Source organism: Neurospora hispaniola (genome assembly GCF_033458365.1).
Source record: "Neurospora hispaniola strain FGSC 10403 chromosome Unknown B0T23scaffold_3, whole genome shotgun sequence".
Classification (NCBI taxonomy): Eukaryota; Fungi; Ascomycota; class Sordariomycetes; order Sordariales; family Sordariaceae; genus Neurospora; species Neurospora hispaniola.
In genome coordinates this window covers 4,581,245-4,598,587 of record NW_026944408.1, presented here as the reverse complement: position 1 = coordinate 4,598,587, position 17,343 = coordinate 4,581,245, and the positions used below count along the sequence as shown (strand labels likewise).

The following is a 17,343-nucleotide window of genomic DNA, read 5'->3' as shown; positions in this document are numbered from 1 at the left end:
CCCGGGAGCTAGGTGGCTAACGGTTATTGGTTCCCGGCAGCTGGGGGAGCACGAATGGAGGAGGCTCAAGGGTTTTGCAGGCATGGCAACGGTGTTGCATTGGGGCGTCGTTCCAGCTGTCCAGGGCAGGATTTCTTACCAAAGCGACCCTACACGACCGGTTTTCTGGAAGGATATGACATCGTTTCTATAGCATGAGGGTGCTATAGGAGAGTCGCGCAACGGTCCTATTAGACGTCATACACTTGGCTGTATCGATGGATGTTGATGGCCCGGTGCCGTTTTCTTTTTGATTGGATAGTTAATAGATTGTAATTTCCAGCATTTCATCTATTCAGAATTGATTTTTTAGATTGCTGTGTGTTATCGGCATGAAGGGATATTGACCGTGCGCTGACTGGGCACCACGCCGGTGTACACGCCAAGGATCGCGGTGAATGAGACCGCCGTCAAAATTCCCCGTAGGTATGGACTGGACTGCGGGCAGTGGTTGATTTGCATAACGGGCCGGAAATAATGAATGAGTGCGCATCGCGAGGCAAGCCATCCGGTTAATATCTGGCGCATGCAGCGGCATCCGAGCAGTCCATGAACTTGGGTTTATCCGGCACATGTTCCTGGAATTGGTTGTTCGACTTGAAATGGGTCCGATGGTAATTTCATGAAGCAAATATTTTGAACCCAATAGGTAAACAAGGTGTTCATGCTCGTCTTACCAGTCGTGTTGGCATTGGATACGCTGGACAGTGAAGGGAGGCGCATCGTTGGCAAGCGTCCGCCACGCAGTGTCCTGATTGAATCCGACGATAAGCCTGGTCATCGAGGCATCGCCAGGCTTTTTTTTTTTTTTTTTTTTTTTTTTTTTTTTTTTTTTTGGTGTTGCAATGAGAAGAAACAGAAACGCTAGAATCGCGACATCAACGGTGCAGTGCCAAGCTAGTGCAGGAACATGAGACATGAGTGGGCCCGAGCGGAATAAGTGATACTGCCCTATCAGTTATGGGACAGACCTCGCCGAGCAGTTGTTAGTGGAACAGCAGCCATCTGACCTTGCTGCACCCGCCTTCCATTCGAGACACGACGATGGACTGCCATGGCCAGAACATGTCGAAAGGGAAATAGGAAACTAAGCCGAACAATCGTCTATAATTAGTGAGACCGATAGGCCATGCACCTGCTTCCATGTAGGAATGACTGGAGCTCCAGATGGACGTTTACCCTCGCTGTGTTAGTTCCAGAACGAATGATCAGGCACCATAAAAGGAATTTCATAAACGAATTTCGTAACTAAAGTGCTAATGGTCCGCCATCTTAACTCTAATAGGCTCTTTCTTCCGGCTTTTTCATCTGCTTGCTGACCATGTCTTTTATTCTAATAATATCCGAGATAGCTTCAACTGAGGGCCCCTTGGGCAGACTTACTACCACCCATATACATGATCAAGTATTGCTATTACTGCCGCCATTTCCTCCCCTCCTAGTTGACCGCCTGTCCCTATTAGTCCTTTCCGGCCTCCCCTGGCTTTCAAACCATTCGTCCAGCCGTCTAATCCTCTCTTCCCAGGACATGCCTAACACCTGTTCAGGTCCGACCAGTCTTGAGCGTATGTTCGGGTCAAATCTCTCTTCGAATGGTGTATTCTTGCTGTCTATACCTTCCTTTCCTTTTTTTATCTGTCAACCCATCATCTTACCACATAGATCCTTCATGCTCCAACTATTTTTCATCAATGTCAGCTGCTCAGATTCTCCCAGTTTTGCAAGTGCATCCCTGATCTGTATGCCTTGCTGAAAAAAATCGAAAAAAAAAAAAATCATCGCAAAAATCAATGTATGCACCCTCAAAGCATTCTGCTCCCCAAATCAAATCTTCCCTTTGAGTCTGCGACAGGCCCCCCTGAGCAGACTCACCATCACACACATATAGATACATGATCAGCGGCTTCCTCCATCATTCCTATCCCCCCTAAGACCTTTACAAATCAGGTCTTTTTCCTCAGCTCCGTTAGCAAGAAGACGGTCATTTGTTAGTCGAATGACATCATCCCAGGACATTCCAAACATCGTTTGAGGTCCCACCAGCCTTGAGCGAATGGTCGGATCAAATCTTTCTTCAAATTCTGTTGTATTTTGTGAAGGGTCGCTAGGATCATATTTAGGAAGGCTGTCCAAGTCACGCTCTCTACGGCGGACGGGATGAACCAATGAGTTGACCCGGAATTCATAACTGGTAGGATCGACTTGCACTTCCACCACTGGCTGATTAGCTGCCGGGCTCTGGCCCGCAACAGGAGTCTCTCTGGCTGAGTGGAAGCTGTCAGATGTGCTTGCCGGGGACGCTGAGGCGTTTCTAGGATCGTATCTTGGCAGCCTTTCAAGATCACGTTCTGTGCGCCGAGCAGGATGAACCAGGGAGTTCACGTGAAAGGCATAACTGTCAACGTCAATCTGCCTCTCAGTAGACAGATCAGGGGCAGGACTTTGGCTCTGAGCAGGCGTCTGCCTCGCCGAGTAGAAGTGATCGGATCCACTAGTGGGAGATGATCCTTGCTGCGGGATAGGCACAGGTGTCGATGGTGTTCGCCTTTGCTGTTGCGGTAGGTGAGAACTGCTATACCAGCTAGGGGATAAGACTTTTATCATGATTATTATTCTCCGAATGGCTGGCGAAGCAGACATCTGATCAGGGTTCTTAGATATTGCAGGCGAAATCTTGCTTGAGAAAGAAGAACAAAGAGAGACGAACTGAGGTAGTGTTAACTCTAGTACCCAAGCGCCTAATAACAACCTCCCTCCTTGTCCGGTGCTAACCCACCAGGCCATGGTCACTCCAAACAGGACATCACTTGGTAGGTTCCCCTCTTTCCATCTGATAATCGTCCTCATCTACCATCAAACCATTCTCGTGACCGTTTGAGGCTTCTTTTCCAACTTTACGAGCGTGATACAACGTGTAATTGCGAGTCGAACTGTAGCCCTTCAGAGTCGACATGTCACTCTGCTGTTAGGTAATCCACCGCTGCAAGCTGCAAGCGGGCGGCAGTCTGAAGCCGGCCTGGCATACGTTCGAGGAGTTCCACTTACGGCGGGGCTACCCCATGTCTCCGCATTTGTTCCTTTTATCCATTGTATTTACAGCCGTTGATTGGTTCAAAGCTGCCTGCCGGTCTCCAGCACCCCGCAAAATGATGTACACTCAGCTACGTACCTTGGGCAGACACAGGTCGGCCGGGCAAAGGAAGGGACAAGCTTCCCGTCAAGTTCAACATCATGACGACAATTTGAGCTGAACCACCACTTTGCCCGATCAACTCATGCTACGACTACCCCGACCTTGATGGAACCGCCAAGTCTGCGTACCTCTACTCGTCGTCCAGACAATCCACAGTCACTTCATCGGATCAACATCATCCAGGAACGCTCCTGTTCATGGATCGGAATGCCTCCGTTTGCCACTGCCTTGGTTCCTGACTGAACAAGGCCATCCACTGATCAATTGTTCACGCAAAGCATAATTCCCTCGCCGTTAATCCCCAGCATTCAGTTACCATACTCATTCGGATCAACACATCCATCTCCATATCCTAATATCATAATTCTGTTCTCGTCCACTCCCGGCAACCGCTACCCGTGCTCCGTCCCGTGTCTCCAAAATGGCCGAGTCCCGCTACATGACCCTCTCGGACCCCTCCTCCCTCCTCAAAATCTCCAACGACACCTCCCAATACCTCCAATCCGCTCTCGAAGACATCGTCGCCAGCTACCCCCCTCGCTCGCGCTACTCGCACGAGCACCTCCAAGGCCTATGGAGCGGCCCGACGGGCATTGCGCTGCTGATGCTGCAGATCTCCGCCCGCCAACCGAGCTTGCTGGTCAGCGGCCAGACTCCCTACCATTGGGCAAAGGCTTACATCTCGGGGTCGCGCGGGCACAACCTCCGCCTTGGGTCGCGCGGGTGCGGTATCCATGATGAGAAGCTAGCCTTTGAAGCTGTGCGTGCTTCCATCTTCCGAGAGGATCCTTCGCACGTCAGGACTTTTGTGTCGTGTGTGAGCCAGATTCTGGAGGTGGAGGAGTACCCCGATGAGATCCTCTACGGTCGAGCAGGCACACTATATCTGCTGCGTCTGGTGCGACATTGGGTTCCTGGCAGCAACAAACTTGTTGACCCGGCCATTGCGGAGATCACAAATACCATACTCAACAGAGGGCCTAACTGGACGTGGCACGATAAGCGATACCTCGGTGCTGTCCATGGGGATATTGGTATCCTTACCCAGGTCGTCCTGACGTCGCCTGAGACTGCTCCCCAACTGGAATCGGTTCTGGACAGGTTGTTGAGGTTACAACATCCTTCTGGTAACTGGCCTAGTTCGGAACAGCATGCGCATACCGGTAAGTGCTTGGTACAATTCTGCCATGGCGCGCCGGGTTTCGTGGTGTCGCTGCTTTCGCTGCGCGAACACTTCCCTGCGCTTCAGGAGAAGATTGATGCGGCTATTCAATTGGGTCGCAAGTGTATATGGGCGGAGGGTTTGTTGAAGAAGGAGCCAAGCTTATGTCATGGTATCTTTGGGAATGCCTTGTAAGCTTTCTCTTGCCTTGTCTTTGCATAATCGGACCTCTACTAACAAGTGTCTCGTCAGGGCACTACCCAAAGGTCCCCAGCGCGAACACTTCCTTGCCGTCGCCACACCCGAGAACGTCGCCAACATGAAAAAGGCCGATCACACAGGCACCATCTTCGATCGAGCCGATTACGGACGAGCGTACTCTACCACAACGAGCTACACACCTAGCGCAGCATGGGCATGGCTAGTATGCGACGATGAGCATCCCAAGATGTTGGCATACAATGATATCTAGATGTTGACCTCCTCAAATTGACTACCAAATCGCACTCCGCAGGAGGGGGGAGAGATGCAGGAAATTCGGACAAGGATCACGATACGTAACGACATAACGAAGCTCAGCTTTTATGAAAGAACTTGGTATTAGATTACTACAAATGACGAAGAATTACTCTTTCAAACAGACTCCCATTCCACAGCCTACTTAGGCAACCCAACGCTTAACGCCACGAGGACCCTTTCCATGATGTCCTTGGGTCTTGTTGGTTAAAGCCTCCACGACACCCTCATAAGCAGGATGCCTGCTAAAGTCATCGAACCAGAGAAGGGCGGCACCCTCACCGGGAAAGACGGCAGGGACCCAGCTAAAGGGGTCGTAGAAATCCCAGATGGTGACACCGATGCATCCGTCGACTTGGACACAAGCTCCGACGGCCTAGTGTTTTCGATGAAACTGTTAGCAAGTGCTCAGTATAACATCCAAATACCAGTTGACTCACATTCTTATACGCCTCCTTCTGCTGCGCCAAATTCGTCGCATTCCCCGGCATCTCCAACCTCACATCCAACTCCGTCAACGCCACCTCCACGCCCAACTCCGCGAACCCCTCAATGGCAGCGACATGCTCATCCAGCGTCGGCCTACTCTCTGCCGTCAAATGCGCCTGGAATCCCACGCCATCAATCTTAATTTTTTTGCTTTGCAGCTGCCTCACCAGCTTCCTGACCGCCTCCGTCTTGACGCTCGGGCTCTCCAAGTTATAATCATTATAATACAACTTGGCCTTCGGATCCAGTTTGGAAGCCGTCTCGAAAGCCAACTGGATAAACTCGTCGCCGCCCAAGACGGTGGAAAACACCGATTCGCGATAGGTCCCGTCCTCGTTGAAGGCTTCGTTGACCACGTCCCAGGCATAGCATTGGCCCTTGTAGTGGGTCATGACGTTGGTGATGTGCGAGACGATGATGGCGCGGAGCTCGTCTTTGGTCCAATTACCGGCCTCTACCCAGGGAGCAAGCTGCGAGTGCCAGACTAGGGCGTGGCATCGTAAGAGCTTGTGGTGCTGGTGCGCGAGGGAGGCGACGATGTCGCCTTCGGTGAAGTTGAAGGTGCCTTGGGTAGGTTCGGTAAAGAGCCACTTTTGTTTTGGGTTGTTAGTGTACTACTCTACTAAAAAGGAGTGAGAGAAGGGATAGGGAAAGGGAAAGGGGAGGGGGAAGTCGGAAGAAAAGGGGTATGGGGAAAAGGGAAAAGGAAAAGGGGAAAAGGGGAAGGAAAAAAAAAATACAAACCTTTTGCCCATTAGTAGGCGTCGTCTGCCCGAATTCTCCAGACTTCCACATGATCTCGTCGTACTTGGGGTAAGCAGACTCCAAACCTGCACGCTCGCGCTGGCCGGGCGAGTCGGTGGCTGCGCCGAAGTACTTGAGGCCGGCCTTTTTGGCGTACCAGTCTAGACCCTTGTGGGAGCAAGACTTTCCGGAACCTTTGCCGTTGCTGGCAGAAGCCAGAGGCACGGAGGCCAAGGCGAGGAGGGAAAGGAGGGACTTGGTCTGCATGGTGGTGACTGGCTGTGGTTGACTTGACCGGTGAGGGAGTAAATTACAAGGAGGGAGGGGGGAACTCGACGGGAGAGACGAGGTGAGGAGAGAAAAGAAGCCAACAGGAAGGGAACAAAACGTTATAAAGATTCACGATATGGAGGTAGACATGGAAGTGGAGGTGGAGGTGGAGTCAACTATCGAGACCGATCACGAAGTCATGAACCATGGTGAACGAACCCTACAGACCCCATCATCTCCCCATGGGGTAAAATGGGGTAATGTAGTATGGAGTCGTTAGCTTCATGTTAGCATGCGTGAACATGGAATGGGTGTGACATGGGTCTGTATGGGGTCGTGATCCGTCACTCCAGATCTACCGACGTTTCCTTGCGAAATCGCTAGTGACAAGCGTCTTCTTGGAAGAACCTTTTGCGGCTTCTGTTATGAGTGGATTGGTGTGAATCAATGGAATCTCCTAGACAGGGGTAACGTCGAGGGTGGTTCGGGAGGGTTAACCGGGTTTGTGGAGCGAGAAGCCGTGGTGACGAGGAGGAGTCCAAGGTATGTACACTATAGTATGTTTTTGCGGTTCGTGATGCTGTGGCTGAGCCAAGTTCTTCGGTTTGTCGTGTTCTTGGGCGTGAAGACTGAAGAGGACGGAAGCTGAAAACGTGTAAATGCAAGCAATCTATTCAGCCGGACGAACCGCGATTAGGCCTCAAGGATGGTGAAAAAAAACCAGCCACATTGGCGAAGACGAGTCGCGGACAATATTTCCATCTCGCCTCTTTTCTTGGTTCGCTTGCCTCCTCTTGCACTTCTTCTCCTCACCTGCCCGCTCACAAGTTTCGCCGTAGTCTTGAGTTCATAATCGGGACAAACCACAACCAACAGGAAGGAATTGACCACTCGGCAGCGAGCCTGTTCTAGCGTTCACGATAGAGAGCTTCGAGAACTAAGACGGTTAAATTCCTCCCTAAATTTGCCGGAATAATAGCCTGCGGTTGTGCATGTAACCCTCTTGGCGTGACGATTATCCAATCGGTTGATGTTGTGGGGGAATAAGTGGCAGGGAGTAACACATGATAGCCGGACTTGGAATATGATCTGGGCGTGCTATTCAGCAGCTTGGAAATACCTAGGCTGATGGGGAAAGGACTTGTTAAGTACCTACCTAGTCTGTTTAGATCTATCCGTGACGAGAAGAAGGTCGAAGGCAATGAAAAGAACGACGCTAGGTACCCGGATGAGTGATACCGGATAATGATGATGGGTTGAGGAATGATACGGCTCTGGCGACGGGTTGGCTTGAGGAAAACTACAATGATAAATGTTTGGTTGATTGAGGACAAGTTTGGCAATAGGTCAAGTGGCCAAGTGGTGGTCCTGGAAAACTGCAATCGTCTCAGCTATCTACGTGTTCGCGCTGACTCTTTCTGTTGTTTGATGATTTCTCCTTGTTGTCTTCTCCCTATCCCTTTTCCATGGCCCTCTTCAAACACCATTACCGGTCCGATGATAGCCAAAATGCGGCGAAACAAACTTACATAACAGAGTAGATAGATACAATGAGACTCATTGCCGTCATACGGATATGACTCAACGATTGAGGACGTGAGTGGCCTATTTCAGGCTCAGAGCCACATGTTGAAGGCTTTCTCTGCTCAGCGTTTCTCTTCGTCCCATCGTCTGCTTTTTCAGGATCAACTCTTTGGTACACCTTGACCCGTTGATCGTGCACACTACACCACCCAAAACAGTAAACCATGTACTGGTCAAATCCCCCATGCAAAACCAGTCCCGACCCTACCGAAGGGGACCACAAAACATGTACATGTTCGCAACTCCTACTCAAGGCAGCCTTCGAAGCAGCCACAATAGCCAGCCACGAATGCCGCAACCGTCTTTTCCACGCAATTTACTGCGACCTTGAGGTCCATTCAAAAACAAAAGGCAGCAAGCCACTCCACTCCTTTTGCATCCCCTACAACTTCATAGATATCATCGGCCCAGCGCTCGACCCGCAAATCCAACACATTCTGTGTCTGCACAACTTGCAAAGGAAATACAAGTATGTTTCCAAGTTACGCAAGATCTTTCTAATCGCTATGCTTGCTTCGGTGGATTACATTGACTTTCTTGGGAATATGGTTAAAGTTGTTGACAATAACCAGGGGCAGTTATCCGATGACAAGCTCCCTATCGAAGGCAGCCAGGTGAGGGACTTGAATGAGAAGTACGCGGAGAGTTTTCGGGAGTTTTTTTGGTATCAGTACCTTTTTCTTGATGGATATTGCGGAGGTTCGTGTCGCTTCAAGCAGGAGGAGTTGGAAAAGACAACGTCGGGGGGAAGTGGTCGGAAACCGTATCTTCCGAGCTTTCTCAGCGAGACAGACCTTGATAGACAGAAGAAGGTGGTCAGGTCGGCGGCTTTGACTTTGGCGTTGATGTCGCATGCTGATTGTCAACACTACATGAAGAAGGTAGGCCTTTCCCGGTCTCGTTTATGAGGGAGTAGGTACCTCTACCTTTTGTGGTCTGGACTAACTCTGATCTTGTGGACTTGTAGGATTAGGGCAACCGGCATTCAACGCTCCCCGACAAGCAGGATCTGTCAGTAATGAGTGTGAGATCTCGTCTTTCATGGGGCTTACCAGGTACCCCATCATGAAGAAATTGACAGGCTTCATTGTCGTGGGTCTGGCGAAGACTTACACTCTATAAAATTGATAGAAGGGCGATCTGTGCCGATACCTCTACTTCGATCATACTCGCTCACTCCCATTAGCAGGTACCTATTCAGGGAACAATATCTCATCAACAAGACACACAAAAGACGTATACTAACCATGTCTCACGACTCCCTCAAGATCATGATTGCCCACCACTTCTGCCCGCCGCTTCTTCCATCCCATCTACCCGCCGCTATCTCCCCCTCTCCTAACTCCTGCCTATCTTGCGTCATCCCAAATCACAACCCAAGCTATCCCCATCCCATCCAAGGCATACAAGCTCCCTTTACCAGCACCCTTCCCGTGGGTGTCTCGTTGGTGTAATGGTAACATTCCCGGCGTGGAAAATTTCCGCGTCTGCATGCGTGCCGCAGGAAGACAACGGTTCGAGTCCGTTACGGGTTCACCCACGCTTTTTTTTTTTTCTTTTTTTTTTTTTTTTTTCTCAATCTCTTTGGTTTTTTTTTCTTCTTCTTGTTCTTCTTCACTGGGTTTAAGAAAGTTTATTATCCGGCCGTACGTACGCATCCACCCCATCACACATCACGCGAGAAACAAATTAATATAAACGAGTCGCGTTCAGTAAATAGACACGTCTGTACCCGCCTCCCAGTCTAGGGGCCGTGATGTATGACCATCGGCGTCGCAAATCCGATTCTCGGATGCTCAAGTGAGTGAGGTGTGTCGGTATTACTGAGCCGCCACTGGACGCCTACCTCCCCAAAACCCATGCGTGTTAGATTGGACCGTCAACTTCGTAACCTCCCTTGTCACACTTCGCATCCCCAAAAGGGAAGTTTGTTTACATCGCGAACAGTCCTCTTCGAGTCCAAAGTCTAGTCGAGTGAAGACTTTCAGGCACGTAAAGGTGCAATCCAACACAAGCAGGATACGGAACCGAGGGTGTGGATGAGGCTTGGAAGCGATGCTATGCACAGAGACGGAGGATTGGGCAAGTGTGCGTGTGTGTGATTCGAGCGGTCTTGTGGTGTTGAGGGGGCCAATGGTATTGAGGCCGCGGCGCGTGGGAGGCGCTCTTTGGGCAGAATTCGACACCCAACTTGGTGATTCAATTGTGGTAAGGCTGTAGTGGCTGACGATGTCTTCTATCTTCACTCACTACGTATGGACGTATGGTAGTTTGCAAGTGATCTAGTCAGGATGTTGCTTCAACTGATTACCTAGGTATGGAGGGTGAGTGTTCGCTATCCAGCGCGAGTTGAATCGATTGGGAGTATTGAGCTTCAAAGAAGCAGAGTGTACCTCCCGGTTTCAGTAGCGACAATATTTGGATTTGGTCAGAGCATTCAAGTCATCTCTGATTATGTGCTCGTTTCAGCCGTCGTGCAACAACTCACCCACCCAAAGGGTTTCATTGACTACCTGCACGCTTCATTGGGCCAAATATCGTGGCGTTGTCATTTGAACATGTTTGGCTGATCGATCACTCAAAAGGCTGGTTGCTCTCCCAGGGTTTGGTCAAAACTTGTCCCTCGAAACCAGCGCATTGCGGTCTCCCATTTCCTTCCGGTGTGCATTTCTTCGCCCATTATTGCACGCCTTGAGCCTCTCTGTGAAATTTCCTGCAACAGCTGTGGCATTGTACAAACCCTCGTCGTCTCCATTACCTTTGCTTGCCAACGTCTCGAGGAACCGCCGATTGGGAAGGCTGGGAAAAGAGGAAGTGAATGTACGAGGAGCGATTCTGAAAGAGGTAAGCTGATGGAACGAACATCCCACCAGACAGTCAACTTGAAGAGCCCCATTTCGTATTAGCACAATGAACTCACGAGATTTTCCCTAGGACAAGATATGTCCCAAGGCCTGTTTCTGGGATAGAAATGGAAAGAGCCACAAGCGAACCTTCTTGCGCCCCTACCGTCACGATGACAGCCACTACGGCAATGACTTCCAACGCCGCTACCATGCCCGGTCCGGAAGATGGTGTTCCTACGCCTGAAACAGAATTCCTAGCGATAGAAGAAGCTTGCGAGGTCCCAACCACGAAGCTTTGTACTCATTGCCTCGAATACAACTTCAGCCGAGAGACCCTTGATCCTGAATACCGACCTGGAGGATTGGATGTAAACCCAGTGTTCACCACCTTTGACAAGCTTGTCAAGTCTTCAACAACTTGTCCCTTGTGCAAGCTTATCTTGGAAGGGCTCGAGTGCCATTTTTCTGAGCGCAATCAGAATTCATTGAAGCATCGGGTGGGCAATGACAGTAAGGTCTTTGTCTCCGTGTGGCTAGAAGATGAAACGACCATAAGCTTTTTCATCATACCTCCTGAGGTAAAGTACCCTCGGCACCCAATCCCGAGGCTTACGGAGTCAAATCTGCATGTGTATCAGGGTTTGTGGCTCCAACTCCCGCTACTGTGGAAACTTTACAGCTGACACCGGCACACTACAGTAACAGACTCCGGTAACTTGACGCGCTTGGCACCCTCTCCACCGCTCACACCGTGGAGTGAACCATGTGTGAAACGGCTGAAACAATGGCTCAGCATGTGTCTTCAGCGCCACGGACCGCAATGTTGTACAATGCGCTCCGGCGAGGAAATAGACGAGTCGTTACCGCCAATCCTTCCCTCTCGAGTTATCGACGTAGGCTCGCTGAGTGGCTCAGTGGGCGCTCGTCTGGTGGAATCAGATGGCAAACGAGGGTATTACACCGCCCTCAGCTACTGCTGGGGAAGTTCTCTAAAGGCTGACCGACCGTATTTGACCACGACGAAGACACTTGAGAAGCATCTCTCGGCGCTTCCATGGGATTCGCTTCCGAAGACCCTTCAAGATGCTATCCTCTTAACCCGGGCAACTGGAGTGCAGTATCTCTGGATAGATTCGCTGTGTATTATCCAGGATTCCAACGCCGACTGGAAGAAGGAAGCAGCCAGCATGGGTACCGTGTATGCACATGCGCGGCTTGTCATTGCCGCAACAACAGGCGCAGATGCTGAGGCTGGTCTGTTCCCTTCCCAGACATGCATTCATCGTCCAGGCGAGACGTCCTCGGCTCTGTATTTCAGCAAGTTGCCGAAAGAAAGCGGGTCTCCTCAACACAATCTTCCTCTATTCACTAGAGGGTGGGCATTCCAGGAATGGGTGCTTGCAAGAAGAATTGTCTTTTGGACGCAAGATCGAATGTGCTGGCACTGTGCGGAGGGATGTGCTGGGGATGATAGCAAGAATGTGTGGACTTCCTCGGGCTTATTCGGACGATATAACACTTGGAAGGAAATTGTGACACGCTACTCCGGCAGAGAGTTCACATACCCGACGGATAAGCTCATGGCTATAAGTGGCATCGCCAACGAAATACATAAGAAGAGGCCGGAAGACAAGTACGTATTTGGATCTTGGCAGTCCGAAATACATTGGGAACTCCTCTGGTCAGGTCAAACGGCTCAATCAACTGACTCTGGATTGGAGGAATTGCGTATCCCGTCATGGTCGTGGGCTTGCCATCCTGGTGGTGTGCAATTTTTGCAGGCACGCAGCCATATAAGCTGGCGAGTCTGGGAAAAATCCGCCCAGTCTTCTGTCTCGTTTCTAGAGGATGCTTCTCTTCAGATCGTGGCAAGAACCAAGACGGTGGATTTTGGCGACCCTGACAGGGTAAGCTTTTGTTTTCGATGGTTCCGACATGATACTGGAAAGTGGAATCTCGATTCGTCACTCGTTCCAATTGATTTGTGGGAATGTGCAGATGACCTGTCTATGATCTTATCACAAGAGGTCGGCCCTTGCTCGGTCCAGATTGCTTTACGCCCAAACGAAATATTCATCGTGTTTGACAGCAGAGACTTTCTCGATACGTATCAGAAAGAGCGAAATACACGTCAATGTGGGAAAATGAAGCAGGCAATCGAAGCCATAGAGCGTAGTTCAGGGTTGCCTGCGGGTATAGCTGATGAGTTCGCATTCGTGGAGATGGCTCAAGGCTATTTTTTTAATAGAGAGGAGAAAAGTGTGGGCTTATTGTTGCGCAAAAGCCCCCATACACCCGGAAGATATATTAGAGTTGGTTTGGGGTTTGCTTGCAAGGCGTGGTTCGAGGATGCGAAGAGGGGCAATTTTGTTGTTGAATGACGGGTGGGCAAATGGCCGGAGCATTAGAAAGCATCACTGGGCATAAAAAGAGAGGCGACGGTTGGATGAACAGAACGAAGGGATCGATGCTAGGCGTGGGAGAAAGACGGTCTGGGGGAAGAAACAAGTGGTTGTTGTGGGTTGAGAAGAACGAGGCAATTCGACTAGATTCCATCATCTCTGCCGAACCGTCCAGGCCTATTGACCAGATGTTCTTTCCTTCCCTCCTTATCGTGAAAAGCCAACCATGACGCAACTTCCGACTCGAGCAATGCCCAGGCGTAACACTTTGGTGTGGAGGGTACTTCCAGGAGGCAGGCCGCTCTTGAAGCGGGCGCGATTTGAGGGTCCGGTCCTCCCCAATACCACCGTAACCCAACACAAGAAGCTACTTCTGATAATGATCGTGGAGCTTTCCATTCGACCACCTGAATTGGACATTAGATACGGACGAGCCATGATGTCTTGAGGTTCTGATATTGTGGAAAAAATGAAGAAGAGACACATGCTATCGCAGGGAAGCGGAGGAGCTGCTGATGAACTCGACTCGATGAAGTACATTGATAGATCAGCGTTGACTAGGCGGCAAAGCGTCGATGAGTACAACAAAAAGAAGTTGAAGCCAAAAAAAAGAAGTTGAATCAAGAAAAACACAATGGGTATCTCTGCCCCTACAAACTCCAAACACTCCCACAGGCACCTCCCCGGGCCCCTCCCCTCCTCACTCACTCGACTCCTCAACAACCTCCACATAACCTCTACACATCTTCAAAAACCTTTGCCTATACTCCTCAGGCGTAGTCGTAATACTCATCGGCCCCTGTCTACTAATCAACAAATTCCACAACTTGATCAAAACCGTCATCACCATCGGCTGCAACTTATGCTTCGCCCAAAAGAAATCCAAGATCGACGCTCGGTAGATATACTTTCCATCCGCCGACGCGATCCCGGTCCTCCACGACGGCGGACCAGGCGGCACCGATGGGCCGTCGGTCGGCGGCGCCACCTCTTCCAATACCACCTCTGATACCGCTTCTGGTGAAGAAGCAGCTGCAGCATCAGGTTCCTGCCCTGGGCCGGAGCCCGAGGGAGTAGAAGTAGTAGTATGCATCCTTACCAAAAACAACGAATAATCCACCGCCCCATACTCCGCCAACAACCTCGTATCCTCCTCCAAACACTTAAAAAACTCATCCGCCTGTTCTTTACTCAGTCTAATCTTATCATGGAACTCATCCGCCAACTGGCTCTTGGTAGCCTCGCTCGTCAGCGCCCCATCAGCAATGTCGCGCTCAGGATAAAAGTACGAAGTGGGCTTCAGGTCCCAATCCTCCCAGTCCACAGCGTTGTCGCCACCGCCGCGCTTCTTTGCTTCGAACTGGCCGCGGCCGTACATGATATTCTCCATGACGATATGGTGCGAGGGCGCAAGCCGCAAGATGCGTCCGAGCGAGTATCCCGAGGCGCCGAGGAAGTCGCAGATGCGCACGAGGAGCGAACGCGGGTGCGTGGCCATGTATTCGACGTAAGGCGTCAGGAGGTCTTCACGAAAAAAGGAGTGTTCGAGTGGCGTGGGACGGACTTGACGAGATACTTTTGGTCTTTAGTTGAGTAGAAGGTCTGGCGTGTGTTAGTCGACGGATCTAATGGCATGGGTAATCAAGAATAAGACTAACCGAGCCGGAAAAGCCCATGTCGCCAATAGAGGCCAGAGACTCTTCGGGTTTGTTGCCGTCTTGTGGTGGCTGGAAGGACTCGTAGTAATCATTGTCTCCAACGTCCCAATGGTTTCGACGCAGGTTTGCGAAATCGGCTGGTCGGATCTTTTGTAAGATCAGCTGGTGGATGGAAAAGAACAGGGAGAACAGTGACAGGATTAGGCAAAGGGGATTGCTGTTGGTGGATCGTCGTTTCGCGAGTCCAGTGGTGTCGGTGATGGCCCGCGCGATTGAGCGTGCGATTGCTTTTGAACGTCCCATGATGCTTCGTTCTGTTCAGGTGGTATACTGTGTAAGTCAAGTATAGACTTGGACAGAAGACGGAAGCTTGGGTGGATGGGAGGTCTAAAGTCAAAAGTCAAGGCCCACCCGATGTCTTGAGATCTCCAGAGATCAGCTGAAAACAGTGCCTGGCCGTGCTCGTTGATCAGGAACGCCCAACGGCCTGGAACAAGCATCGCTCTGTCACTGACGTCATTGTGTTTACTTTGTACATACCGCGGATCTTATCACGCATACCCCTAACCCTTATCAGCAGTAGCAGTCTGCTGTCCGTCCCAAAGGATCACGACGAGCACATGCCTACACATTATGCTTTGTTCAGGGAGCATGGCTTGTGATAGGTAACGAGAGGTCAGAGTATGTAAACGCAGGGGTACCTATGTTAATTTCAACAAGTAGTCCAAGCCATTAACGATCCCGGAATTGAAAGAATTCACGCTAGAAATCGAGCCTCCCTCCAAGCCTCACAGAGCTTGGGAAACCCACCTCCATCATCAGCAACCATTTCACACTTGCAAGGGAGATCAAAGCGGACATTCCAGTCATGGTTGCAACTGAATTACCATATCTACTTCCTCCCGTCAACTCCATGACCAAAAGGGAGAGAGATCTCATATAAACTCGCTATTCAAACGCCCAAACTCCCCGCATTTACCGACCACCAGGCCTCTTCGGCCTAGCGAACCCCCTACTCTGCACCGCCTTGGGATGCAACTCCCCCAGCACCCCGTCCTCCGTGATCTCGCTCGGCTCCTCCACCTCAAACTTCTTATCGACATTCAATCCTTCCTTGCTCGCCACCTCGAGCACGGCCCGCTTCATCAGCGGGTACAGCATGCGCTGCTTGATAGCCACGCGCCCGCCATTGGAGCTGGGGTTGGTGTAAAAGAAGAGAATGGGCGACTCCTCGGAGCCGTTGTGCGTGTGCGTGTACCGGAAGAAAGTGAAGCGCGGCTCGGAGGGGGAGATGGCTTGCACGAGATCGGAGATGGACGATGGCTTAGAAGAAGAGGAGGGAACGAGCTCGATGGTTTCGGTTGTGGGATTGACTTTCTGTTGCGGATCGTTAGTTACTGTTCACGCAAAGTAAGAAGAACGAAGGGAGAGGAAAAGAGAACTTACAAGCATCACCAACCCCTCACCACCCTCCTCCGCCAATCCCTTGAGAGCAGCCAACGCATCCTCCCCCATCGGCATCGCCATATGCGTCCCCAGGTGAATCTCCCGCTTACTCGTCCCCGCGCCCGCCTCCTGCTCCGCCCGCTTCACCTCCCCCAGACTCTTCTCCTCCTCCGTCAGCGGCGCGTCCAGCGCCGTATGCGCGTCGTGCTTCTCAAAGCCCTGGCTGGTCAACTCCTTGGCGTTGGTCGCGAAAATGGTTTCCCGGAAGTGTTCCGACCCGAGCTCGCGCACGAGCGTCAGCCGCGTCGAGGCGAACAGCATCTTTTGCCGCACGGGAGCCGTGTCGGGCACGTAGGTGACGGCCACCAGCGCGGGCGACGAGTCATAGCGGCGCAGGATGATGTAGAGAGCTTCTTTTTCTTTGATGTGGGGCGTCAGGAGGGTGTCGACGTTGGAGGCGAAGGAGGAGCCCGGGGAGGAGGTGAGGGTTTGGATGGGCTGGAGCTGTTCGTTGGCGATGTTGATGAGGAGGCCAAAGGTCGATGGGGAGCCGAGGAGGTCGTTGAATTGGGAGACCAGCTCCTTGGAGGCTGTAGGTTGGAAATGGATAGTAGGTTAGTGAGTGTGGTCTGACTTCCAACTTGCTGGGAGTCGGGCTGTCGTGTAGCTTTCTCTTCAAGGGGGGGAAACTGGAGGTTCGCAACGATGGGAAAAGCAGGCGGCAACAACTTACCAGAAATTCCAGACTGCATCTTGTCTTGTGTTTCTCCTTGTCCCTACTGCAGTCAGTCGAGATATGGTGTCTTAGGTTAAGAGATGTTGATGTTTGGTACAAGTTGGGCTGACTGCGATGACATGCGGTCAACCAAGAACCGGCGACGGGACTCCCCGTAGCTACAGTATGGTGGGGTCCAGGCGGGTCCCCTCTCGTGCCAGCAAGGTCCATAGAGTGGGGCCCCAGGTAGATGTACCTAAGTTTACCCCTGGGCTTCAT

At 51.2% G+C, this 17,343-nt stretch overlaps 6 protein-coding genes across 6 annotated transcripts; 3 read left to right on the top strand and 3 right to left on the bottom strand.

Annotated features, from left to right (window-relative positions):
• Positions 1-1,541: 1,541 nt before the first annotated feature.
• On the bottom strand, positions 1,542-2,906 carry B0T23DRAFT_441019 (uncharacterized protein). Its single transcript, XM_062840742.1, has 3 exons — positions 2,178-2,906; positions 1,974-2,120; positions 1,542-1,788 (listed from the first exon to the last, which is right to left on the bottom strand). Exons 1-3 carry the CDS (start codon positions 2,884-2,886, stop codon positions 1,742-1,744), a joined length of 903 nt encoding a protein of 300 aa, XP_062694670.1. The 5' UTR covers positions 2,887-2,906; the 3' UTR covers positions 1,542-1,741.
• Positions 2,907-3,242: 336 nt separating this feature from the next.
• On the top strand, positions 3,243-5,041 carry B0T23DRAFT_129456 (uncharacterized protein). Its single transcript, XM_062832166.1, has 2 exons — positions 3,243-4,585; positions 4,647-5,041. The coding sequence occupies exons 1-2, from the start codon at positions 3,654-3,656 to the stop codon at positions 4,864-4,866; spliced, it is 1,152 nt and encodes a 383-aa protein (XP_062694669.1). The 5' UTR covers positions 3,243-3,653; the 3' UTR covers positions 4,867-5,041.
• Positions 5,042-5,055: 14 nt separating this feature from the next.
• On the bottom strand, positions 5,056-6,410 carry B0T23DRAFT_428147 (glycoside hydrolase superfamily; the record flags this gene model as incomplete). Its single annotated transcript, XM_062840114.1, has 3 exons — positions 5,056-5,286; positions 5,351-5,989; positions 6,144-6,410. 3 exons carry the CDS (start codon positions 6,408-6,410, stop codon positions 5,056-5,058), a joined length of 1,137 nt encoding a protein of 378 aa, XP_062694668.1.
• Positions 6,411-8,161: 1,751 nt separating this feature from the next.
• Positions 8,162-9,119, top strand: B0T23DRAFT_419816 (uncharacterized protein; the record flags this gene model as incomplete). The annotated part of the gene is made up of 2 exons (XM_062839714.1): positions 8,162-8,696; positions 8,965-9,119. 2 exons carry the CDS (start codon positions 8,162-8,164, stop codon positions 9,117-9,119), a joined length of 690 nt encoding a protein of 229 aa, XP_062694667.1.
• Positions 9,120-10,646: 1,527 nt separating this feature from the next.
• Positions 10,647-12,746, top strand: B0T23DRAFT_412104 (heterokaryon incompatibility protein-domain-containing protein; the record flags this gene model as incomplete). Its single annotated transcript, XM_062839463.1, has 4 exons — positions 10,647-10,841; positions 10,932-11,482; positions 11,549-12,476; positions 12,689-12,746. Exons 2-4 carry the CDS (start codon positions 10,969-10,971, stop codon positions 12,744-12,746), a joined length of 1,500 nt encoding a protein of 499 aa, XP_062694666.1. The 5' UTR covers positions 10,647-10,841; positions 10,932-10,968.
• A 1,199-nt stretch (positions 12,747-13,945) lies between these two features.
• Positions 13,946-17,190, bottom strand: B0T23DRAFT_412103 (uncharacterized protein; the record flags this gene model as incomplete). Its single annotated transcript, XM_062839462.1, has 6 exons — positions 17,083-17,190; positions 16,350-16,939; positions 15,887-16,280; positions 15,085-15,233; positions 14,867-14,870; positions 13,946-14,808 (listed from the first exon to the last, which is right to left on the bottom strand). Exons 1-6 carry the CDS (start codon positions 17,099-17,101, stop codon positions 13,946-13,948), a joined length of 2,019 nt encoding a protein of 672 aa, XP_062694665.1. The 5' UTR covers positions 17,102-17,190.
• Positions 17,191-17,343: the final 153 nt, after the last annotated feature.

Bases quoted from the DNA above. Each gene is read 5' to 3' on its own strand.
- B0T23DRAFT_441019 (XM_062840742.1), bottom strand. From the start codon at position 2,886: ATGAGGACGATTATCAGATGGAAAGAGGGGAACCTACCAAGTGATGTC. The intron at 2,121-2,177 runs GTGACTTGGACA...AAAATACAACAG, and splicing joins TCCCGTCCGCCGTAGAGAGC to AATTTGAAGAAAGATTTGAT. The intron at 1,789-1,973 runs GTCTTAGGGGGG...GATTTTTTTCAG, and splicing joins AAAAGACCTGATTTGTAAAG to CAAGGCATACAGATCAGGGA.
- B0T23DRAFT_129456 (XM_062832166.1), top strand. From the start codon at position 3,654: ATGGCCGAGTCCCGCTACATGACCCTCTCGGACCCCTCCTCCCTCCTC. The intron at 4,586-4,646 runs GTAAGCTTTCTC...GTGTCTCGTCAG, and splicing joins GGTATCTTTGGGAATGCCTT to GGCACTACCCAAAGGTCCCC.